Source organism: Pyxicephalus adspersus, chromosome Z (assembly GCF_032062135.1).
Source record: "Pyxicephalus adspersus chromosome Z, UCB_Pads_2.0, whole genome shotgun sequence".
In the NCBI taxonomy this organism is placed as follows: domain Eukaryota; kingdom Metazoa; phylum Chordata; class Amphibia; order Anura; family Pyxicephalidae; genus Pyxicephalus; species Pyxicephalus adspersus.
In genome coordinates, this window is record NC_092871.1 from 65,455,742 (window position 1) to 65,479,933 (window position 24,192).

Consider the following 24,192-nt stretch of genomic DNA (forward strand, 5'->3'; position numbering starts at 1 on the left):
ACTGTGTAGACAGTCCAAGCACAGAATCTTACACCAGTTACTTACACTTTAGATTTCTATAAAATAGTCAATTGCAAACAGAAGGGAGGTGGGCCCATTCCTTGGAGATGCAGTAATAGAAACGCCCCATATGCAGTCAGTCACATCTATGTCTGTGTAACAGACAGTTATTATGGGAATAATTGTGAAAGTTGGGGAGCAGCAGGCTGGAATATAGGGGGAATTATACTTGCTATAATAACATTGAGAAAAAAGGAAAAGAGTTTAAGTACTGCACCACATCAGAGCCAGTTTGCAGCAACTGCACATGGACTACACAGCAATTTAAAAAACCACAGAAGTTCATTAGCAGATATGGTGGTTGTATGGGGACCAGAAATTTAGGACAATCCTACCAGCAAACTGGGGAGGTACATGCACCCTGATCACCCCGGTAGAACCATTCCTGGTCATACCAGGTCCTGGTAGAGGATACTGGACTTTTGCCAGATACCATAAGGCAAAAAGGAGCCTCTCAGCAAATAATAATCCAATGTATATAGATGCTATAGGGGTTCCAAGAGGAGTTCCCGATGAATATAAGGCCAGAAATCAAAAAGCTGCAGGCTTTGAGTCCATTTTTTACTGGGTTTCTATAAATAAGAATGTTGATTGGATTAATTTTTATATATTATAATCAGCAGCGCTTTGTCAACCAGACTCGGAATGCAATCAAAGGGCTTGCCGAGCAACTAGACGCAACATCCCTGATGTCGTGGCAGAACCGAATGGCACTAGATATGTTACTGGCCGAGCGAGGTGGAGTTTGTAAAATGTTTAGTGAAAATTGTTGCACCTTTATTCCTAATAACACAGCGCCCGATGGAACGGTGACTGAGGCTTTGAACGGTCTCACGTTGCTTTCCCAGGAGTTGGCAGCCAATGCAGGAATAAACAACTGGATGACCGATTGGTGGAATTCTTGGTTCGGTGGATGGGGGCAGGCAGTTAAAACCGCCCTTACAGCTGTTGTGCTATGTATTGCCACATTACTCTGTCTAGCTTGCTGTCTGGTACCAGTGATGAAGGGATTAATTTCCAGGATGGTTGACACGGTAGCTAGAGATACAATGTACGAATTGGTTGAGACTGACCCAGAGATTAATAACATAGAAAGTCTTAAGTACTAATAAAAAGTTTCCCGTTATTGATAACCTATGATCAAGTTTCTAAAAGGTCATATGGTTTGATTAATCCTCAACAGGAGGGAAATGTGAATGTATATAGAATTTATACTAGCCACAAGTATAGTGAGAATTAACTCAAACTATATCATTCTGTTTTAAAATGACTAACTCAGTTATTTGTGTTCTTTACTTCGGTTCCCGGAGGCGCCTTGGCCTTGCACCTGGTCAAGTGAAACCAGATAAGAAGACCATACAAACTGCCAGCAGATAAGGAGACCATGGAAACTACAACCCCCCCCCCAAGAAAACCAATTAAAAGTGGAATGTACAGTGGCAGTAAAAAGCAAAATAATAATTCGTCTGTCTCCAGGCAAATTAAAGAAGAGACCAGGCCAGAATTGGATGACCGGTGACGCAAGGAACTGAAGTAGATAAAATATAGATTTTGGCTAAAGTTTTCAGAGACTCCTTTAGACAAGAGGAAGGGACAGTCCCAACCTCTATTGCCTTGTCTGTTGTGAGTTTCCCACACGTGAATAAAACCTTGATTCTTTTACTATGCCTCAGAAGTTGTCGTGAATAATTGTCAACTTACCATTGACAGCTTCTATAAACTGTACCATAAAATTAAATTGTAATAAATTCATATATTCTCTCCCTTTTGCTGTTCCTGAAGTGCCGTTACTCCAGTCATTGTCAGGGTAGTTGAAATCTCCCATAAATAAAAAATTTCTAGCTTTTGCTGCTTTTTCTATCTGTGCTAGTAGTTGATTCTCTATTTCTTCCTTAGCACTGGAGGGCCTATAGCAATAATTATTTGTGTATTATGCATCACCACATTCAACTACACTCATAATGTCTCAACCTCTCAAACCAAGTGCTTCAAAACGAACACAAAACACAGGTCTAACATTTATTGAGAACCCAAGCTTTGTCAAGCCAAGGAAACGCAAGTTTTTCCAATGCTTCTGCTTTCTAGAAATTCATTCCTAACATTCCTTACTCTCCTGCAGTTCCATACAGCCAGGAACAACAAAAAGAATCCAAAATTAAAATCCCCTGCGCAGCACTAATCTAGTAGATACCCACTCCTATAATGCCAAAACTGTACTTTCACCCCCAACTGTAAACCAACTCCTACCTAGGGCCAAAACCCTTCCCTTAGGGAGAACTTAACAATAAAAAACAATTTTAAAAACAACTCTGCCTATCATGAGAAGCAAAATAGGTCCACTTAACTGCCATCCCCACTGCAGCTGCACATCACCTCTTCACTTTTCCACCATTTTATCTAGCTGCTAATATCAAAGTGACAATATTGGATACTTCAAAGTATGAGGAGCTTTTGACTCAATTACTTGGTAGCAATGATGCTTAGTGACTGGCCACTTAGACATCCAGCACTGACACATGGGGAGAGTCTTTAGCACTTTGTAAGCTCAAAAACTTAGGGCTTACAGAGAAAAACTTCTCATGGGAAAGCTAGTATAAGTAGCAGTTGCGAACACATTGCTTTGTCCAGAAAAGGAAAATGCATGGGATTACTTTAAATCTCGGGATAGAATTTAATTGGTTTTAAGGTGAGAAAAGCTATGACAGGACTGCAAAAAACTAATTTGGCAATAATAATATTAAACAATATTACAATGACAAAACACATACCATCATCAGAAAAATAAAGCATACCCCCTTTCAATTTCAAAGTACTATGCACATATTACTTATCTACAAATTAGACGTATTTAAAAAAATATATAATCTGGTCATTAGCAGGTCTTGAAATTAGGTAAAAACAACATCAGATGAACAACACATGTCATGTTACACCATGCCATTACTTACTTAACAAAAACAAATCTAAAATGAAGAAGCCATGATGAAAAAATAAGTACACCCCATGATTTCATAGCTTGCACAGTCACCTTTAGCAGCAATAACCAAAAGTAACTACTAGGTTACTAGGTTCTTTTCTTTTTCATTCCAGTATAGATTTAATGGTGTGTTTGGGATCATTGATCCAGTTTTGGCCAAGCATTACCTATCGCACAGATGGCCTCACATTTGACTCTAAAATACTTTGGTATACACACCAGTTGCAAGGTAACTGTGTGACTGCTTTAATAGCATGTGAAATTAACATCACAATAAAAGCCTGCTGTATATCAAACTTTTTGACAGATTTGGAATTTATAGGCTCTCCTACAGCAATGTTTCAGATTTTGTTTTTAATTATTATTTATTGGGTATTAACTAAAAACCCTAAAACCTAAAGGATAGGTTTTTGACCTAATGATTTAATCAATATGTTAAAAGGGACAGAAGGCCTAAGATTTTAGCACACTTACTGCTCGAAGCTCATCTCATTGACATTCTGTTGGTAAAATCTTGCCACAGAACTTCCCAGCTGTGTACTCTCTGCCAATGTACCCCCACCCACCCTTGTGCCACGGGAAGTATCACTCCTCCTGTTGCACTCACTGCAATGTAACAAATGGAAAATCAATTAGAACCTATAGTAGCTTCAGCAAAAGTGCAGTGCTGCAATCTTGCACACTAGAATCCCGAGGGGTAAAAGTGGGTGGGCAATTTAACCTGCTATCATGGACACAAAAGGTAAATATTGGTTTGGGGAAACCTACACTTAAATGATAAAAGTAATATGGGGCAGCTATTGCTGGCATCTGGATGATGCTGGTTTCTGCTGTTTTTGGCTTCAAAGCTAAAATGATTTTGCAGCAAAGTACATCACGGTATAATGTCAGGTCTGCATACATGCTCCAGGTCAAAGATTATTAAATTGAGAGGATCAGCATGACAGTCAACAAACTAACAGTTTAAAAAAGATCACAAAAGTACAGGCCTTGCATTTCCCTCATAAAATGTTTCCTTCAAAGCAAGAAAGTTAAAATGACAAAAATGATCCAGCAATGAACAAATGCAAGAGAAAGCAGCATGGCAGCTACAAGGGTGTTTGTGGCATGTAAAGTTAGATCTGCAGCATCAGCATGGGGTAAATCATGAAGCTGACACTCTGCTAAACCAATCCCAGACTGCAGCAGTATTTAGTGCAGCTACCTTGCCCAATGCTGGCACAGCGCCCAATTTTAGCTCATCTTTACTGTGGTTGTGAAGAAGAGAGGGGGTGGGAGGGGGAATAGATCCAAAAAGGTCATTTAGAAAATGTTTTACGGTTTACTCAGCCAGGCTAACTCATGTTGCCATATTCTGGCACCTTCAGCCAAGTGTCTTGGCCTCCCATGCTAGCCTCAGCCTGACTTTATTACCCAGCTCAATCTGTCGCCGTAACGACGGGGGATGCCTCCCTGCTGGCGGCTTTCCGCGTTCAGCAATAATGACTTTTGGCAGGACGGAAAGGGCGAGATGGCAGCCTGGATTTCTCTCGCGGAGGCTCCGAGCCCCTGCTCATCCCACTAGCTGCCATACTTTTTGCATGTGAGTTTTGACAGCAAATAAATGAGTCATTTTAATCTGGCTGACAGGCGGGCACCAGAGCAAGCTGAATTCCATCTGCGCCATCCGGGGTTGACGGAGGAAGCTCACGTGAGTGAAACTAAATGTGAAACGTCAAGACAAGTCAAAGTCGTAACAGTGCTCATAATTTCAAGCAGAATATGGCTGAGAACCATTCACTGTGAAAATCTAAATCCTAACAGTTTATAAACATAATTTGGCCATTACATCAACAATGTCATGGCCAGATACTATGCCAATCCCATACAGGCACAAAGCAATTCTAAACTCTACTGGTAAAATATTAGGTTATGTGCAACTACTGGTTCTGACTGAAACCATTGCAATACCAACACAATAAAAGATGTATTGATCATTTTTAAGAAGCTGAAAATTAAGGGGACCTTGAGAATGATTACAGTCTCAAGTACTGTTACACCATTTCGTAAAACTCAGAAAAGCTAAAAGGAAACACCTCATAGTATAGTCTGGTGAAGACTTTGTCACACAATTCCTGCTGAAGAAAGATGAGTCACATCATCCCTGAAGAGGAGGTTCAGAGTTGGGAAATATGGGCATCTGAACTATGCTGAAGGTGAGGGTTAAACTATGATTAATGGATCCGCTCCTTTAGTGCAGATCATATGATCAAATGCCTACACATAATGTAATTCAAACTCTGCTAAAGGGAAGGATAAGAATTTAGATTGGTTGGTGCTCCTATTCAGTCTAGGTATCTGACCACACCAGCAGATTCTAGGTAAATATTTCAGGTCTTCTGTCAGATTCAGCTTCAGTGATCTGGGTGGGAAGAGTGGTTGGGAGTTAGGTAACAAATTTTCAACTTTTGAAAGGTTGGGGGTTTGCTGTAGGATAGAACAGCATATTACATGATGTCTACTTATTTGTTAGGAACCCACAACAGGCCAAAAACAATTTACAATACTGTATATTGAACTACCAAATGGCTAACTGTGATATAAAAAGGCAAAAATAGGAAAAATACATATTCCTGAATTTCTTGCTTTGCTTAGAATAGTTCATGACAAAGACATACTTCTGTATGCTTCATGACAGCCTCCTCTGTGGCACTGAAAAGGTTAAGCATTGCTCCACCTCTCTTTCTGCAGCCTGCTAAGCTGTTTTTTCAGCACTAATTACTCCAGATAGCTGTAATTTACAAGTTGGTGGTAGGTCAGAAGGCTCAATGCTTCACACGTCCTCCGATCAACAGCTGCCACTATTAGAAAGCTAACTGCACAGCCTTCTGTAGCATGCAGCAAGCTGGCTGCCTGTGCGATGGCTGCCACAAACTGGCTGCTGCTAAAGAGTGCCAGAGCCAAAGAGAAGCAGCATCAAACTTGACCGTCTCCTGCCAGTGAAGGGGAAATCAAGGACATTCAAGAACTGGCCAGAATAAGAAGTTAGTGTCTAAAGGAAGAACTTCATAAACCATTGTTTCTATTTTAAATGGCAGAACGTAATACCATAGTGAATCTGACATTCAAATTTTATATAAAATAACAGCATTACTGGCATCATAAAATCAGGGGGGAGGGGGCAAAGGGTTTCATTTTTATTTCCAAAATAAAAAAAATTCTGTGTGGCATTGTGGGTGTTTTGCCTCCTTTTAAATCAGACCGGCCTTCTGTGGACATGTGACCTAGAACCAAGACAGTCTAGATCTGCCTTTCATAAACCTGGGGGGGACATTTCAGGTCTTAGCAAACCTGTGACAATAATACAATATCCACAGCTAATGACATTACTGTGGTGGTCAGTCAGAAGTATGCTTCTTACTTTGCTGGCCAGTGGAAAGAATTTTACCCTTCAGATACATCAAAAGATCATTGGTGTTAGTGGTAACAGACTTGAAAGCCACAAATCACTCAAACCTTTTCAGAAACCCTAGGATTCTGTGTAACCCTGGTTGAGAACCACTGGTCTTGATCATGTGGCTGCCAAGAACACTGGCAGTGTTTCACATCACTAGGGTCTGCAGAGCACCGAATGTTTCCATACAAATAGGCCCTGTCTGGTAGACTTGCTGTAAGAAAAGATGATCAGATCTGTTACACAGACATATCTTTTTCTAGAAATTTTCAAGCTGTCAAAACAATTGGATTTGAAGTCTACGATCATCTGTATTTACTCCCGATCAATCATTACCAGACAATTTTCCACAACTCCAACCACCTCACCTGTGGAACCATAAGAGGTGTAGGAAACTCTTGATTGATATTACACATGTCATGTCATGTTTGAATGAATGCTTACACTGAACCATGACTCCAATCACTGTGGGACATATTAACATTTCACATAGCAATGTAATGCGATGCGATTTCCGTTTGTAACACACTATCATTTTAATGCAGTTTGGAACAAAGCTGCCTGGGAGATATAATTGCTACCTGACATGTACAAGCATTGGATATGTACCCTACTTCCTTTTTTTTCTTACACGTTTGTTGGTTAATCATATACATAAATACATTCCTTTTACATGCTTTGACCATTGCTGCAAAACAAACACAATGTTACAATGTGAAAACACATTACAAAACATAATTACTTACAAAAATAATACTACTGGAACAGACAAGCATAATACTGTACATGTGTGCTGTATTTTGGGGCTTCGGAGTAATTTGTAGCTGATTGGAAAAATCAGACTAGTCAGTCAAGTGCAAAAATGGTAGCAGATCTGCTCAAGTGTACCAGGTATAAGACTTATAACACATTGAATAAAGAAAGAAAAGACTCTATATGTAATAAGGCAGCTCACACTGTACATATATCATTTATAGAAATTGCTTCAATGTACAGTTTATACACACCAATAATATTATAATGGAGTGCAGGGACACCCTGAGGGGAGTGCAGGGACACTTCCCAGAGACCGATTAAATATTTACATAATTTCTATTTCCCAAAGAAGCTTTTAGTTAACATACCTAACGTCACGCAAATGGCATTACACATGAGTACCACTTAGGAATGAAGCTAATTAAGCTGCTAGTATGTTTTGTACTGAAAACCCATGTAGATACAGAATACCATAGAAACCCCATGCAAATAGTGTCCTTCTTTGGAATCACTAACTGCTTTGTATAAATACTATTTACAATTGTATGAAAAAAATGAACATGTTATATTAGCCGCATGCCTCTAACAGTTTGGGGAACTTTGACTAACTGAGTTTTTAGGGCTTCTAAGTAGGTTTTGTTTCTATTATGTTTAGTACTTTTTCAGAGAGATCAGATAAATAGAGTTTTAACTATTTATAAAAAAAATGCTTAATAAAAATGCTTCCCCTACATCCTTTTAAATGTGCAGGCTTTACTATTAGTTCATTGTGAGTTCTTCTAAGGAGAATGTGTATTTAAAGAAATATCTGGGATGTTGCCTTTCTAATATCTTTGTATGCTTGGAGCCTGGTGACACTAAAAGGGAACCTTACAGACCCTGGATGGTCCCTTGTTTTTTTCAGGATAGAAAATGTACGAATGAAGTACAAAATAATCTCTGCTAACCTTTTTCAAGCAGCTGGAAAGAAAAACAATAGATCCTGCACCTCAGTTACTTACCGTGCACAGAAGGACCCCAGCTTTGACTTCAGTAAATTTCTGAAAAACCTCTGTCCTTTCCTAAAAAGAAAAACATAATACAATAACTGCTATGCCAGTTAACATCTTGTGATCACTTTAATTTAAAGGAAACCTAGGCTCTGTATGCATTCTCAATAATTGTTTGAGGCGAACAATCAAGCACATGTTCACTGAGCATTGTTTAGCAATCCACCATGGAGAATTACTAAACGACGCAAAGGACTCAATAGTTTTTTGGGTGCATCTTCATTTCAGGCTTTAAATATAAATATATATATATATATATATATATATATATATATATATATATATATATACACACACACACACACACACACATACATACATACATACACACACATACACTTTTTGTTGAAAGCAATAAGCATTCTCCATGGTTCTTTGCTCATTTTCAGTACAGGCTGCCGCACTGCCAGGTGACAAAGCTATTTTTCCCTGTGCTTCACTATGGGTTCAGAAATGATAGAAAACTTTTCTATTTTTTCCTTGCTATGTTACAATGGAGACTACATTTTTAAAACTGAAACTTCATTTTGTCCACATAATGCTTTAATGTGATGCCTTATTGATATTTTGCACTGGCAGGGTTAACAAAAAAATTGGCATTGGCACTGGCACTTTCTTATCTCCTGCAACAAACAGGTAAAACACTAGTGGGTGAGCTGCCAAACAACTAGTGCCTATGATGTTTAATTTTAGGCATGTGTCGTTCACTGTCCCCTGCTGGGCAGATTAAATGGATTGGCTTACAGGGATGAGTTGTGCTTTTGTCCTAAACTAGTAATGTCCCTTCCAGTGATGGAAGGAGTGGCGGGAGGGGGAGAGGAGGGGATCATCCTAAAATAACAGAAGAGAGAGGAGGATGCTATGAATTTGTTTCCAGCATAAAGAGGAGTGCTACCATCTGGGATTTCCTGTTTAGTCCTAATAATGCTCCTAATGTGAGGACATCAGGAACTAATTGCCCCCCAAGGCTTGTCTTTCTTGGGGCCAGCCGAGCCGCAGTTAGCAGCTGGCTGGAAGAGGATTACCACAAACACTCTCAGGTGGTGTGGAGAAAGGAGCGCAATACAACTTTCAGACAAACAACTAGGATGAAGTCTGCTGCTTGGTGATACATGCCATTCCTGAGTACAGTGCAGACAAGGATGGCATTATTAAAGAGCACCTGTAGTAATAAAACATATGCTTTAAAAAGTAATTTAAAAGAGAAAGAAGCTCAAAATGGTTCTTCTAATGGCATATATACTAAAATATTTTAGATGTATCAAGTCTAAAATGGACCTGTCTTTATTGTAAACCTACTAAAATGACTGAAGGGCTAAAAAGCATGGAACATAGAATGTCTGTGCATGTTTTAAGAGTCTCTGGAGCCCAAAATCTCATCCCCATTTCTGTAAAGCTCTTTGAAATTAAGGCCAAATCCCACACAGCAAAATGTCAATGGCTAAGTTCTGTAGCAAGAAATGAGGAGTTTGCCAGTGGCTCCATGCAACAAAGTGGCTTTTTACTATATTGCAGTATGTTAGTGCCTTGCAACAGATCTTTAGCGAGCACCATATTGCTCAAGGTGCCAAGGAGAGTGCTTGTATTATACAGTACACCAGTGTAGCTGTTTCATGGGATGCACCCTAACATAGACCATGTGTGGACTACCTAATAATCTAATTCAAAACAGAGGTAACATGGGCTAAAGTGTACCTAAGCCTAAAATTTTACTTTACATTGAAGGGTAAACAACCCTTCTAAATAAAGGAAAAATGTTGTATTTTTTTGCTTTTTTTTTCTTAAGTGCAACACCCTTAAAAAAAAAAAAAAAATGGGTGCAACACTGTGTCTTTAAGTCTTGATCGCCATGGTGATCAAGGCTTAATAGGAGCGCAGAGCCTTCGGGAATCCTACCTTTTGCATCACGGGAGGCTCTGGCTGCTCCACACATGTGCAGTGGGATCAGCTCTCTTTTATTTTCCTTTCACGCTGGCATCACCCCTCGAATTTACTGTAGCTGCTGGCATCACCCGGAAGATGTGACGCTCGCAGCCCCCGGGTGATGAGAGCAGCTTCGTTGGTGGATCTAGGGAAGTGAGCAGGACGGGACATCCCAATCACATCACCCGGCAAGATGTGACATCTTCCGGGTGATGTGATGGAGTGATGGATTCTGGGAGCAGGAAATTTAAAAGCTGTTTTTTTTACAGTAATTTTTTTTTTTTTTACAGTAAAAAACACTACAAAACACATAATAAAAGTATAAAAACACATTTTGCACATCATTGCCCAGTGCCCTGATTTACTTTTTGCCCACTATTAGCCCTGACCTTGATCTGACCTATTGATGACTTATAAATCACTTCCTGAATGTATCATTTCATCACTTTGTCTTTGACCATGATTGTTCCTGACTGATTGCTGGAGACCACGCGGCATCCAAAAGGCATCTTGCCGGCGCAAGCGCTGTTTTGTAGGAATTTGAAAGCAGCGATAGCGATTTGGAGTCCCTTGTGGAATTGAGCGATAGTGATTCACCAGGAAATTTGTCATCAGACAGCGAAAGTGAACTGAGCGACAAGTCTGATGATGCTCCATTGATCTTGATGCGGACCAGGCAGCACCGCCAAGATTTCCATTTACCAGCGCACCTGGGATGAAAATTGAGGCTAAATGCAACAATCCCCTGGCATACCTGAAGTTGTTTTTGACCGATAAAGTTATCGAAAAATTTGTTGCGGAGACAAACAGGTAAGCCGCGCTTGTGTTTGCTAACTTTTTAAATTTTTTACTAAATTTTTTTTAATGCAGACATGCTGCTCTGTTTGCTAACTTTTTGCTAAATTTTTTTATGCAAACATGTGTGCTGCTCTGTGGTAACTTTTTGAAATTTGTTGCTAATTTTTGGTTTTATGCAAACATGTATGCTGCTTTGTGTTTGCTAACTTTTTGAAATTTGTTGCTAATTTTTGGTTTTATGCAAACATGTATGCTGCTTTGTGTTTGCTAACTTTTTGAAATTTTTTGCTAATTTTTTTTTTTTTTTATGCAAACATATATGCTGCTCTCCGTTTGCTAACATATTACTTGCAACCGTCACACTATAAAAGAACATATCCTAAAATACATTTTTTATTTTGTTTTATGCAGGTATGTTGGACAACAACAAGGTGCTTCACATCTGAGGTTTTCAAGAAGCAGAAAGTGGGAACCTGTGACCAAGGATGACATTTGGCTGTTTTTGGGCTTGGTGATCCTGCAGGGAGTTGTGGGCAAACCCGTGCAGAAGTGGTACTGGTCCAAGAATAAAATGATTGCCACTCCATTCTTTGGCACAGTCATGCCAGAATACCGCTTTTCCCTCATCATGAAGTATCTGCACTTTGCAAACAATGAAGAATTTGATGAGACTACCCATCCTGCACCAAATCTCAAGAAAATTTGGTAAGTGTCTAAGAAGAAGATTCTACAAATTTTTCAGCAAACCTATGTGCCAGAAAGAGATGTCAGCAATGACGAAAAAAGTCTAATGGCTTACAAGGGGAGGCTCAGCTGGGTGCAGTACATTGCGTCAAAGAGGGCACGATTTGGTGTGAAAATGTATATGCTGTGCGAATCTTCATCTGGCTACATATGGAATACAGTACTGTACACTGGAAAAGGAACACAGTTCAACCCCAGATACGGCCATTATGGATTGGCAACATCTTCAGTGCTATCCCTCATTGAGCCATTGCTAGATCAGGGCTATTGTGTCATAACTGACAATTTCTACACCTCTCCTGAGCTATACGAGTTCCCACTGCAACACAGAACAGATGCCCTTGGAACCATTAGGGCTAACCGGCGCAACCTGCCATTACTGTTTGCAAAAGGGAAGCTGAAGACAAGAGAAATTATTGCCTGGCAGAAAGGCAAGATGATGGCCCTGAGATGGCGTGACAAGAAAGATGTGTGCCTGATGAGTACTGTCCATGATGCCTCCACCATTCTGGTACACACAAAACGTGGGAAAGAAGTTATGAAGCCATAGGTGGTGATTGACTACAACAACACAATGGGAGGTGTCGACAGAGCTGACCAAGCCATGACATTCTACCCAGCGATGAGGAAACAGCAAAGGAAGTACTACAAGAAGATTTTCAGGCATCTAGTTGAGCAGTGCCTATGGAATGCCTACATTCTGTGCAAAAAAATAGTCAGAGGCCTGTGAATCATTCAGACTTCATTTTGCAAGTTTCCGAATCCATAGTCAAGAACCACCAAACACCATCAGTGGCTATGAATAGACCTGGATGTCGTGCTTCCACCGTTGTCAACCCAGAACGCCTGACCAGTCATCACTTCACTGAATACATCCCACCAACCCAGAAAAAGGCAGCACCTACAAGGATGTGCGTGATTTGCTGCTCAAAGACCAATGACAGAGGAAAAAACGCAAGGAAACCAGGTTCTACTGTCCTGACTGTGATGTTGGACTTTGTGCAGCACCCTGCTTCAAAATCTACCACACCCAGGATGTCTACTGAAAATGTAAATATTTTTTTTTTCTAAAATCTGCATTTAATTTATTTTTTTATTTATCAATAATATTGCACACTTGTTTCAGTAAATTTCAGTAAGACATTTTTGGTAAAATGTAATTTATCAAAAAAAATTATTGTTGTGGTCTATTATTTCATTATTTTTTAAATTTATGATTTATAATTATGTATTATAATATAATTTATGATTTTAATATACCGGTAATAAATAAATATAATTATTATACCCGGGAGTTAAATCCTAAGAATTACAGGCCCACAATATAAACAAAAATTTCTATTTCTATTGCATCAAAAAACTGACAGAATTAGAAAGCTAGGGTTAAAGAGCACCTGTGAACAGACTATGATTTTTATACTTTTGGGTGGTTGAGTGTTACCCATTTCCTTTATGCTTTGGCAGAGAGAAGCACAGAAACAAAGTGATGATATCACTGAATGTAAATTAAGGTAACTGAAACCTTATTTGTAGAAGAAATTGTTATGAAAACAGAATAGTTTAATGTCACTAGTATGTTGATGGTGGGGGACAGGGAGAACAAAGCAAAGCATAGCATATCATTGCACAGAGTACAACAAATAATAAAATATTACTGGTACAAAAACAGTTTACTACGTTAAAAAGCTATAGGGCTAGATTATATTATGTATGTATATGACCTCATATATACCACCAGTACACCTCACTGTTGATGACAACTGGAAAACATACACTTTCCAGAATATGTTTGTCCCTCATTGCTCTCACTGGTTCCTCCTGCTCACCTCTATGTCATTACAGGACTCAGCAGTGTTGCGACAGTCAGGAGGAAAAAACTAGGACAGTGATACTACAAGAATTGTAAGTTCAGGAACATACTAACAAGAGAGGTAAATATGCTCTTTTAAAAGGTACATCTTTCCTCAATGTTTTAAACAGTGAGAAATAGGGAATAATGAAACTCTGGTAAAATGTGGTTTGGAAGGGTTAGAACTTCTGCCAGGAGTTTGCTATTGTCTGTGTGATCACTGAAGCTGTGGGAATTATGTTGTGCTAATATGGAGGAATGCCAACTATAAAATTTATATCTGTAGAAGTAATACAAGCAATTAGTCTTTAGATGGGAAGTCACTGACAGCTTTGAAGAATGGCTACAGGATAAGGAAAACCTATGCTAGGAGTTACATCCATCCGTAGGGGGCAGATCTACTAATTATAGATGGGCATGAAAAATAAATTCATAATACAATATTACATACTACAGCAATAGTTTGCTATTTTTTTCAGTCCGCTTTTCATAACCAACAAAGTCTTTGTATCTTTTAACCCAAATTGCATATGTACACAGTGATATAGACTCACCTCTTGCTCCATGTTCCCATGAAGCTGAAGGAAGATCCCGGGGTCTGGTCTGCTGCCCTCTAGAGGCAGTACACTGCTAATTAATTTATGGTAGAACTCCACTAGATCACAGCTTGGAAAGAATATGATCATCTTAGGCTTCTTATCACACTGCAGAAACACAAGAAACAGACCGTGATCTGCCATTAGTAATTTATTAAATTTTATGGCAGGTTATGATAAAAGTAGAATAGGCAGTTGCTTAAGGCCCCAGACTAGAGGGGGACAAAAGAACTCAGTGCTGCATAAAATGTGCACAAGCTTGCGCATAGTAAGCAAACCTCCACTTTCATTATCAAATGTTACTGTCCAATCCTGTCAACAGAAAGCCAGGTTATGTACTGTAACATGTTGGGAGGGAGAGGGGTTGTGTTCCAGAAAGAGCCAGAGAGTAGGGACTTCATCCTGGTCATTATTAACCTCTGTTATAACCTATGTTTTATTGCTTTCTGTGTCCGTGTGAATCAATATTCATCTTTCTTATCACGAATAGCACCTGGAACAAAAGTGAAGGCAAATCAAACATTTTAAACTCCCACCAAAACAGGAATAGGGGGGAATCTCCAAAAGGGGACACCCATTTCCATGACAAAAAATATATGGAAATATATTTTCTTACATGCTTTCAAGTCTACAAAACAGGAAGGAAGTAAAATCACCTTAAGAAGTCTTTGCTAGCTGCAGGCAGGGTAAAGTGGTATTACCTCCTGCACAAAGTGGCAGAGACATGTGATTTGCAAAAGTGGCTGAACATACTAATCATTTTAAAGGTAATCCAGTATGAATAAATCTTATAATTCTTCAGCCAATTGTACATATAAACCCAAAATAATGTAATATATCTGAGCTTACCAGTTCTTAGATGTGGAGAGTACGCATGCAGTGTTTATTTTTAAAAGCTGAAAACAAATTTAGCTACTACATCTAGACTGGAAAAGCTGAAATAGATACAGTTTTTGGGTTAGGTTATCCTTTAGGTTGTCAGATTTCATTTTTTCCCCTCTTTTCTTCCTCTGTTCCTGCAGGTGGCAGGTACTGTTTTTGCCTATTAGCTTTTCTCTCATAGCATGAATAGTAGTGAGGGAGTTAAAAGCTAATGCTTCTCTGGAAAGAAACGGAACCTGACTTCTCATTGCATAACTACTATACGGTTTTTCGGACTGGAGTTCCCCTTTATGAAAAAGGCTTCTATACTGCCACCAGTGGTAATTATTGATATTGAAGGCATCGCTATCCAATCTTGAAACGCAGCCTACCACATGTACCCCCAATGTCCAGTGACAGGTTTATGAGAACAGTCTCTTACCTTCCATTTTCCCAGAATAAATGCAGACAATATCACCAGCTTCAGCTTGCTAGGGACCACTACAAAATGTTGGCAGAGTTTTTCTGGCAATGCAAAGCTGGTGTTGTCATCACCATCCTGCAAAGCTTTGGGTTTTGCTGCCTGTTTAATATTGGTGTTTGAATCTTCTGTGACTGTCACATTTACAGGATTCTGCAGACATATTTCAGCCAGAAAGGTTACACCTGAAGGAAGAAATCACAAACTAAGATAAGTAAAAGTAATAATGAATGGTAAAATTACAAGGACAATTAATAAACTAAAACATCTGATTCAACTAATTACAGCTAATTAAAAACTGCTGAGAGAAGATATCAAGCACACAAGGATTGTTTCCAGTAAGCTCAGACTATTGTTGTGAAAAGTATTAGATTGTGCAGCTATCATATGCAGGAAGAGGAGCCTACATACCGTGTTTCCCCGATGATAAGGCAGGGCCATCAAATAAGACAGCCCCCCCTTTTTAGGTAAAAATGAAAAATAACTGTAGTCTTCTTCATGGGTAAATAAGGCATCCCCCTGAAAATAAGCCCTAGAGCATATTTTGGCCTTCAAAAAAAAATAAGACAGTGTCTTATCATCGGGGAAACAGGGTATGTAAAAAACAAATATAGCTATCCCTATGTACATATATACAAATACACATTATAAAATAAATCAAGTTTTTAATACAAAAAAATACATAGTTTTGGTCAAATACATTAAGTTAATGCCATGCACATTTTTTCTCTAAAAACACAACAAAGATTAGACATTCCCATTAAGGTAACTATTGGCACAAGAACACATTCACCCAGTGTAAACAAGATTATATAACTTCATGTGTATGAGTGCCCCGAGACACCACCACTCTTGCTGCCACTGGATGTGACAAATTATCAGATAGGTTAAAAAACATCCTATTATGCACCCCTGTGATCAGCTGGGGTTTATATGATCGATCCTACCTTTCCCTCCAATGACAAATGTGTGCTTGGAAGACTTGCCAACCCAAAGGCAAGCTTAATAGTGTCTCCAATTCCAAAGTTCTCCAAAATCTATGGTCTGGTACATAAATGTCTCTGTTGCTCCCCTTCTCCCATAATTTTTCCCTTGTTCTCAGCCTTATGTAGTGCATTGTCTATTTGTTACTCCTCTACCTGACTACAGCTTAAAACAGGACCATGTCCCAATTCCTAACTCCTAAAAACAATTTCCCAAAACACAAAAAATCAGACATTACCCATTCCAATATGACAAATCCTCCTAAAAAAGGAAACACAAAACGTCAACTCAGCATAACCAACCTTGGTTCAGTGTGGCCGAAAGTAACACGTTCTGTCTTTGCTGGCTCTGAGCATTAAGGGTATTCAAAATGGTGGTGATATCTTTCTGAAATCCAAGATCCAGAACTCTGCAACAAGTATGAGCCAAAAAAGGCAAGAAAAACATTGAATTCAATACAGTGGCAAATGAATTACATTCAAAGTCTAGACATGTAGCCCATTTTTAAAGGTTGTAACAGATTATCTTGCTGAGCCAAAAATCCACATCTAAAATAAAATCTTTGCAGCTGGTAAATGTAATACTTTTTAAAAACTCACAACACAGTACATCATGGAGGATTCTAGGGGTGAATCAGTGTGGCTAAGCATATTGTCTTATCATCCAAAGCTCTCAGCTACACATCGCCTCTTTATGTGGGCTTATTCACTCATTTTTTTGCAGCAGCTTTTTAACAAGAAAGCTGACTGCACAATCTGACATAGAAAGTGCTTACAAATCTGACACAGGGAGAAATGTCAAGTAAGCTTTACATTATTTCTCAGTTATTTCTATGACACGTTCCTTTTTTTTATTATTTATTTTTGCAAGGAAAGCAGGAAGTACATTAACAGTAATTCAAATTTAAATACAAAACATGAAATAACATAATAACATTAGTTTACACCAATATCTTGTGGAAAAATATGTGTTTGTGTGCCAAAAATGTGCCAAAGAGTCATTCTTTGACACTATGCTTTTGTAAAATAAATTAGGAGAACCAATAACCTGTCAGCTTCGTCCACTATGAGCCATTGGACACAAGTGAAATGGATACTCTTAGTTGAGTTAATGTGATCGACAAGTCTTCCTGGGGTGGAGATCAGAATGTTTATCCCCTTTCTTATCCTAGAAAAAAAAGACAGTAATGTAGGAGGTTCTTATGGAAAATGAGACGTCCAAGAATAGCATTTCGATATATTACCAGACCTAAACACTGTGGGGGAGCGGGGGTCCCTGATATTAGATCCTATTATAGGGCAGCCCTACTAACCCGGGTAGTTGATTGGTTCCATAATATAGAAAGGAAAAGCTGGGTAGTTTTGGAAAATGCTCTATCCCCAATTGATCTCTGTTCTATACTTTGGGTAAATAGATCCAAACTGCAATTTCCCCATCCATTACCCAGCATTACTTCTGATCTCCTACGAGAATGGGACAATCTCCTTAAGACGGATCACTTGTCAACTGCAGGAGGACCTATGACCCCCTTGTTTGACAATCCCTCATTTCCACCGGCAATGAATGCTAAAAAATTCCTATCTTGGTCAGCTCAGGAGAATAGACAGTTGAGCAGTATACTCCAGAATGGAAGAATTCCACCATTCTCATCGCTTGGTGGCAGGGTGCAGAGGCTCCCCTCAATGTGGATGCGATACAACCAGCTATCCTCATTTGTCTCGACCTTTCTTGATAAGTGCCCTATACAGCGTAACCTCACGGCCTTTGAATCTGTACTACGTTCCCCTAATAGACCGATTCATGTGATATCACAAATCTACGAGATCCTGATTAAATTCCATATTAACAACGCCCCCACCTATACCAGATACTGGGAAAAGAAATTAGGAGAGGTTATCTCTCCGTTGGACTGGGAAAAAGCGTTTATTTTAACTCATAAAATGTCTCTTCCTTGTAATGCTCAAGAGACCAATTACAAAATTATCTCTAGATGGTATCTTTGCCCCTTAGACGTTCACCGTATGTCTCTGTCCCTGTCCGATAGGTGTTGGCGGTGCCTTACCCACCAAGGCACAATGTTACATATATGGTGGGATTGTCTCAATATCCGTAAGTTGTGGTCTCAGATAATAGATATCTATAACAATGTTTCTGGTTCAGATTTGAGGATTACCCCCCAGATAGCCTTGCTATCTATTCTACCGGGGTCCATAAAGGCTAACAAGAGAGATGTATTGAGACATTTCCTTGCGGCTGCCAGATCTATTATTCCCAGGAAATGGAAACAGACCACAGCGCCATCCTTGAATTAAATGTAAAATGTCACATGTGTTTTCATACTGTTTGTACTTGATATTACGGGAGATTTTTTGTCCTCCCTTTTTGCTTTGTTCATATACGTGATATTTTCTTTTATGTACTGACTTTTCAAAAAATTTTAATAAAACTGATTGAAACAAAAAAGACAGTAATGTTGTCCTACAATATTATTACTCCATACTTATGCTAATGGTAAAATTTGTAATTTTTTCCAAGAAATAAACATCCTGCATGTCCTCTATATGGTCAATCATGTGACCAAATACCACCTTTTTGCCGCCTGGCTTAATCAGACTAGGATCTGTATGCCCAATTGCCTGTAGTGTGCCTGTAGTACAATTTATATTGAAGGGATGAAGCTAAAGGAGTGACACTCCATAAGCTATGAAGAAAACAGAGCCCTCCTACACAACAGAACCCTCCAAAACATACAAGTAATTAAGGTTACATACCTGCATCCATCCAGGGCCTTTTGGTGGACAAACTACTTAAGAGGATACTGCCTAGAAAAAAACAAAACACCATTACCTGGCTTTTTCTGATTTCCTCTTTTCTCCTCCCATTAAAACTCCCGGTACAATCCAGCTGTATGGCTGAAAAGCACAAAACAAAAAGTTATTACAATGAAAATATCTCATAAACATTTTATTCCAATTTCATACTGCAAAGCCATTGCTAGACTTCAGGATAGTCAACATTGTTAAACAAATGGCTCGCTGTGTATTTGAACACATAAAACATAAACAGCTACTAGCAGTGTTCTCCTCAGAATTTTTTTAAGCTGGGAGCAACGTGGGAAGAAGTTGTAGGTGGGTGGTTGTTGCCATAAGAACCCAGTAACCCATATTATTCTCCCAGCTTCCTACTGCCCCCCCCCCCCCCCCATACTTTATCCTTACATCAAATTCCCACCTTCTTAGTATGTCACATTTTTTTTTTGTTCTTGTATTATGCCCTTAACAGTCCACTGTTCTCATATTGTGACTCAACTTTTCAGTAACCAACTAAAAACAGCCAGGTGGTTACTATAAAGTGATGGGTGGTGCGCTCAGCTAAAACGGGCTGGGCAGAACACTGTACTAGAATTTATAAGAAGTAGCATTGTGAAATAATGTGTTTCAACATACGCATGAGACTGTCTGCACCTTTTGAACAAAACCATGCTAAGACAGGAGAAAGGTGCATGCCATCCACCTCTGTTTGCACTATAGTGGAATGAGATTGGGATTGGGTTATCGGCATTGTCACTGCTAATTTATGACCCTATAGCTTGTAAGTCAGCACCTGGCCACATCTAGTCCTGCCAACTGGTTTCTGGATCGTTAGTATTAATTGTGTTGCTGAAATCATCCTACTGTAATTTACATCAGATAATAGTCACCCAACAAAAACAGTCATGCCATAGAACAGAACGGTGCTGGGTATACAGAGCTTGTTCATTCATCTGTCACTGGAAATCTTGGTTTACAGCGGCAATCCTTTGACATCCATCAGCTGTCTGTACAGGGCTTTACTCTAAAGCTATGCTACAGGCAGATAAATGACAAAAAAAATCTGGCTCTATTTTGTAATAAATGCATCATTAAACTTATATTTAACTACAACTAATGTATTTATCAAAATTTTCCTTGGAATAAGCCACTTGTAATTCCCTTTACAACAGAACTAAAAATGCAACAGTTCAATCCAATTAGCTGTGCTGCACAATGCTGATATATCTAACAAAGCTTTAGAAGAAGTTATTGATAGCAATGCTGATAGAAGACTGCAGAATGACAGAGTTTAATTTATCAGTATGCTACTTCTCCTTTTACCATCCAGTCATAGGCTAGAAGGAAACCAAGGACCATATGAATTATAGAAAGAATGTCACAACCACAACAGCAATTTTCCAGTTGACTAAGAGAAAATATTGGTATATTTTTTCAGGAACATCCAAATTTTTAACCAAACTTTTCAGGATGTAAAAACTCTTTTTCCTGCCAATTGTAATCACAACTATTTATGATCTACTTACACCAAATGAAAAATTTCTGCATCTGATTCATTCATGTTTTAATATAACCTCATCCGACTTTTACAACTGGATTAGATCTAATCCACAGTAACTCTGTCTTTGCTGAGATCTTTGTTCTGCTCCCTCAGAACCATGTGGGATTGAGAGAGCAGTCAGCTTCAGCAGAGACATAAAACAAACACTGGTTATACTGACCTTTAGCAGCTTCTGAATGGTGGCAAAACTCTGCAGAGCCAGCTATGAAACAGAAAATGACAAAAATAAAACTCATCTTTCTGTCTGTCCTTATGGGGCATTTAGAAACAGAAACATTTAATAAATTATTGTAATATGCAATAAATAAAAAGCCTGCTATTGGTTTCCCATCACAGTATCTAGAATGTACTGCACCCTGATTAACACCAAGCCATAGAAAGAAATGTCTCCTCACCTCCCTTGTGGGCACTAAAACAAGGGCATAAGGACCATCGTTGCGCTGTGTAATTAAAATGAAGACAAAACAAAAGAAAAAAAAAACTATTAAACAATATTAAAAAAACAAAAAGTCACAAGTTTGAACAACACAAAAGGTCATTATAACTGGTCTGTGTTTCTTCCAGCTGATTGAACTCCCTGATCATATAATAATTTCATACTACCATTTCAAAACATATCAATATATTAACAAGGATGAAGTCTGTCTTTAAATTGGTGTTTATAAAACACCTTTCTAGAGATCAAATACTATTCTGCAAATCTAAGCTACAATTTCTTATATGTGAGAAATTCAGTAATAAATGGCATTTTCCCAAGGACTCATTATAAATAACAGAAACAGAAGACAAATTTAATGTCAGCTGTATAGTGGCTAGATGAAAAACATAAAAACAATGAATATTTCATATATACCATAGCTGCCAAGAAACGATGCATTGCAAATGACAGAACAAGCTTGTTGCACAATTACATAGTTACATTGTTACACAGTAGATCAGGTTGAAAAAAGTCCATCAAGTTCAACCACTAGGGAAATAAACATATTCCAGATGTAAAACCTTATGGATATATTTCGTCCAGAGGAAGGCAAAGAAAAAACCCTGGTACAATTTGCTTCAACAGGGTAAAGAATTCCTTCCTGATTTCATAAAACAAGTGGATGTTACCTGGACCAACAGTCATTGTTTTTTTTACGTTAAAGCCTTAATACCCAGTTATATTCTGTGCTTCTAGAAAAACATCCAGCTTTTTCTTAAAGCAATCTATAGTAGTTACTGAAACTACTTCCTGAGGAAGCCTATTGCATATTTTCACAGACCTTACAGTGAAGAATCCCTTCCTTATCTGGAGCTTAAACTTCTTTTCCTCCTGACACAAAGAGTGCACTCTTGTTCTTTGTAATGATCTCAAAGTGAATAATTGGGAAAAGAGTTCCCTATATGGACCATTTATATTTTTTTACAGGGTGATCATATCCCCCCTTAAATGTATCTTCTCATGGGAGAATAGATTCAGTTCAGCTAATCTCTCCTCATACCTAAGCTCCTCCATTCTTTTTATTAATTTAGTTGCACTTCTCTGCACTCTCTCCAATTCCACAATGTCCTTTTTGTGAACTGGTGCCCAAAATTGGACTGCATATTCCAGATGTGGTCTGACCAATGCTTTGTACAGCGGCAGGATTATCTATCCATCTGTGCAGTCTATTCCCCTTTTGATACAAAAAAAGTATTTTGCTAGCTTTTGATTTTGCAGCTTGGCATTGCATGCTGGTATTAAGTCTATGATCTACCAGAATTGTATTCCCCCTAGACAGTATGAAGCATGCATGTTAGCCCCCAAGTGCATACCTTTACATTTATCTATATTAAATGTAATTTGCCACTTGGCTGCCCAATCAAACAGTACATCCAGGTTTGCTTGTAGAATATTGACATCCTGTGTGGACTTAATTCCATTACATAGATTAGTGTCATCTGCAAACACTTAAATGGTACTTTAAATCCCAAACCCCTTATCATTTATAATGATGTTAAGGTCCCAACACTGAACCCTGAGGTACACCACTAATAACCTTAAACCATCCAGAGTATGAATCATTAATCGCTACTCTCTGGATGTGGTCCTTAAGCCAGTTCTATATCTATTTACAGATTGACTTTTCTGAACCTATTTACCCTAACTTGCATATTAACCATCTGTGGAGTACTGTGTCAAATGCTTTAGCAAAGTCCAAAGACACTATATCAACTGCTTTTCCACTGTCTACCTGTTTACTTACTTCCTCATAAAAAGAGAGTAAATTTGTTTGACAACTTCGGTCCTTCCTGAAGCCATGCTGATTATCACTTTAATATTATTTTCTAGCAGAAACTACTCTAAATGTGGTTCTTTATCAAACTCTCTAGGACCTTTTCAACTATGGACGTTAAACTGACCGGTCAGTAGTAATGACTTTGCTCCCTTTTAAAAGATAGGAACCACATTGGCCTTACGCCAATCCATTGGTACCATGAAGGTGATTAAAGGGTCTCTGAAAATAGAAATAATGGTTTTGAAATAACTGAGCTCAGCTCTTTCTCAATCATATCAATTTTGAGCCATTGTGAATCGTTTAAGGCAGTAACATTGCTAATTTGAATTTGGACTTGAGCTCTGCCATTTTCCACAGAGCTAAAAAAGTGTTTAGTAAATCCGCCTTTTCTTTATCCCCAGTTACTAACCCAGAGACATCCTTTTAGGGCCCTACATGCTCAGATCTGATATTTTTGCAATTAATATATTTAAATAAATTTTGGGGGTTTGCCTTACTTTCCTTTGCAATCTGTCTTTCATTTTGAAGTTTTGCATGTTATCTCCTTTTTACATCTTTTGTTATATTCTTTAAAATTTTCAAACGATGAAGGTGATCATTTTTATATTTTTGGAATGCTCTTTTCTTGTTCTTTATGGCTTTTTTTACCATCAGCTGTGAGCCACATAGGTTTTAGTTTAAACCTCAAACTTTTTACCCATTGGAATATATTTGTGCTTGTGTAGAACAGACTTGAAACATTCCCATTTCTCTTCTGTGTTCTTTGAGGACAATATTGTCTCCCAGTCCAAGTCAAAGAGAGCTGCCCTTAATAATGCAAAATTTGCTCTCTAAAAATTAATTGTTTCTATCTTTCCTCTGTTTGCTTCCTGTTTTCAACTTACAATAAATATAATCATAATATGGTCAATGCTATCAAGATTCACTTTTATATGCACATTGGTTATAAGCTCTGCATTTCAGAATCTTTTTTTTCTAGATTTTCCTCCTTTAAAATTGGGTGCGTCTTATATTCCGGAGCGTCTTATACAGCGAAAAATACGGTATGTCTAGCA

The 24,192-nt window shown here is 38.5% G+C and overlaps 1 protein-coding gene across 2 annotated transcripts in view; it reads right to left on the minus strand.

The window, feature by feature from the left end:
* DDX31 (DEAD-box helicase 31) overlaps nt 1–24,192 on the minus strand; it is a 67,853-nt gene that overhangs the window by 30,249 nt on the left and 13,412 nt on the right. For both annotated transcript variants that reach the window (XM_072431248.1, XM_072431249.1), the window contains 8 exons: nt 21,278–21,322; nt 21,043–21,084; nt 19,359–19,423; nt 17,559–17,678; nt 16,814–16,920; nt 15,489–15,712; nt 14,144–14,293; nt 8,228–8,287 (listed from right to left, as the gene is read on the minus strand). In XM_072431248.1, the coding sequence (XP_072287349.1) occupies nt 8,228–8,287; nt 14,144–14,293; nt 15,489–15,712; nt 16,814–16,920; nt 17,559–17,678; nt 19,359–19,423; nt 21,043–21,084; nt 21,278–21,322 (813 nt within the window). The remainder of the gene's footprint in view (nt 1–8,227; nt 8,288–14,143; nt 14,294–15,488; nt 15,713–16,813; nt 16,921–17,558; nt 17,679–19,358; nt 19,424–21,042; nt 21,085–21,277; nt 21,323–24,192) is intronic.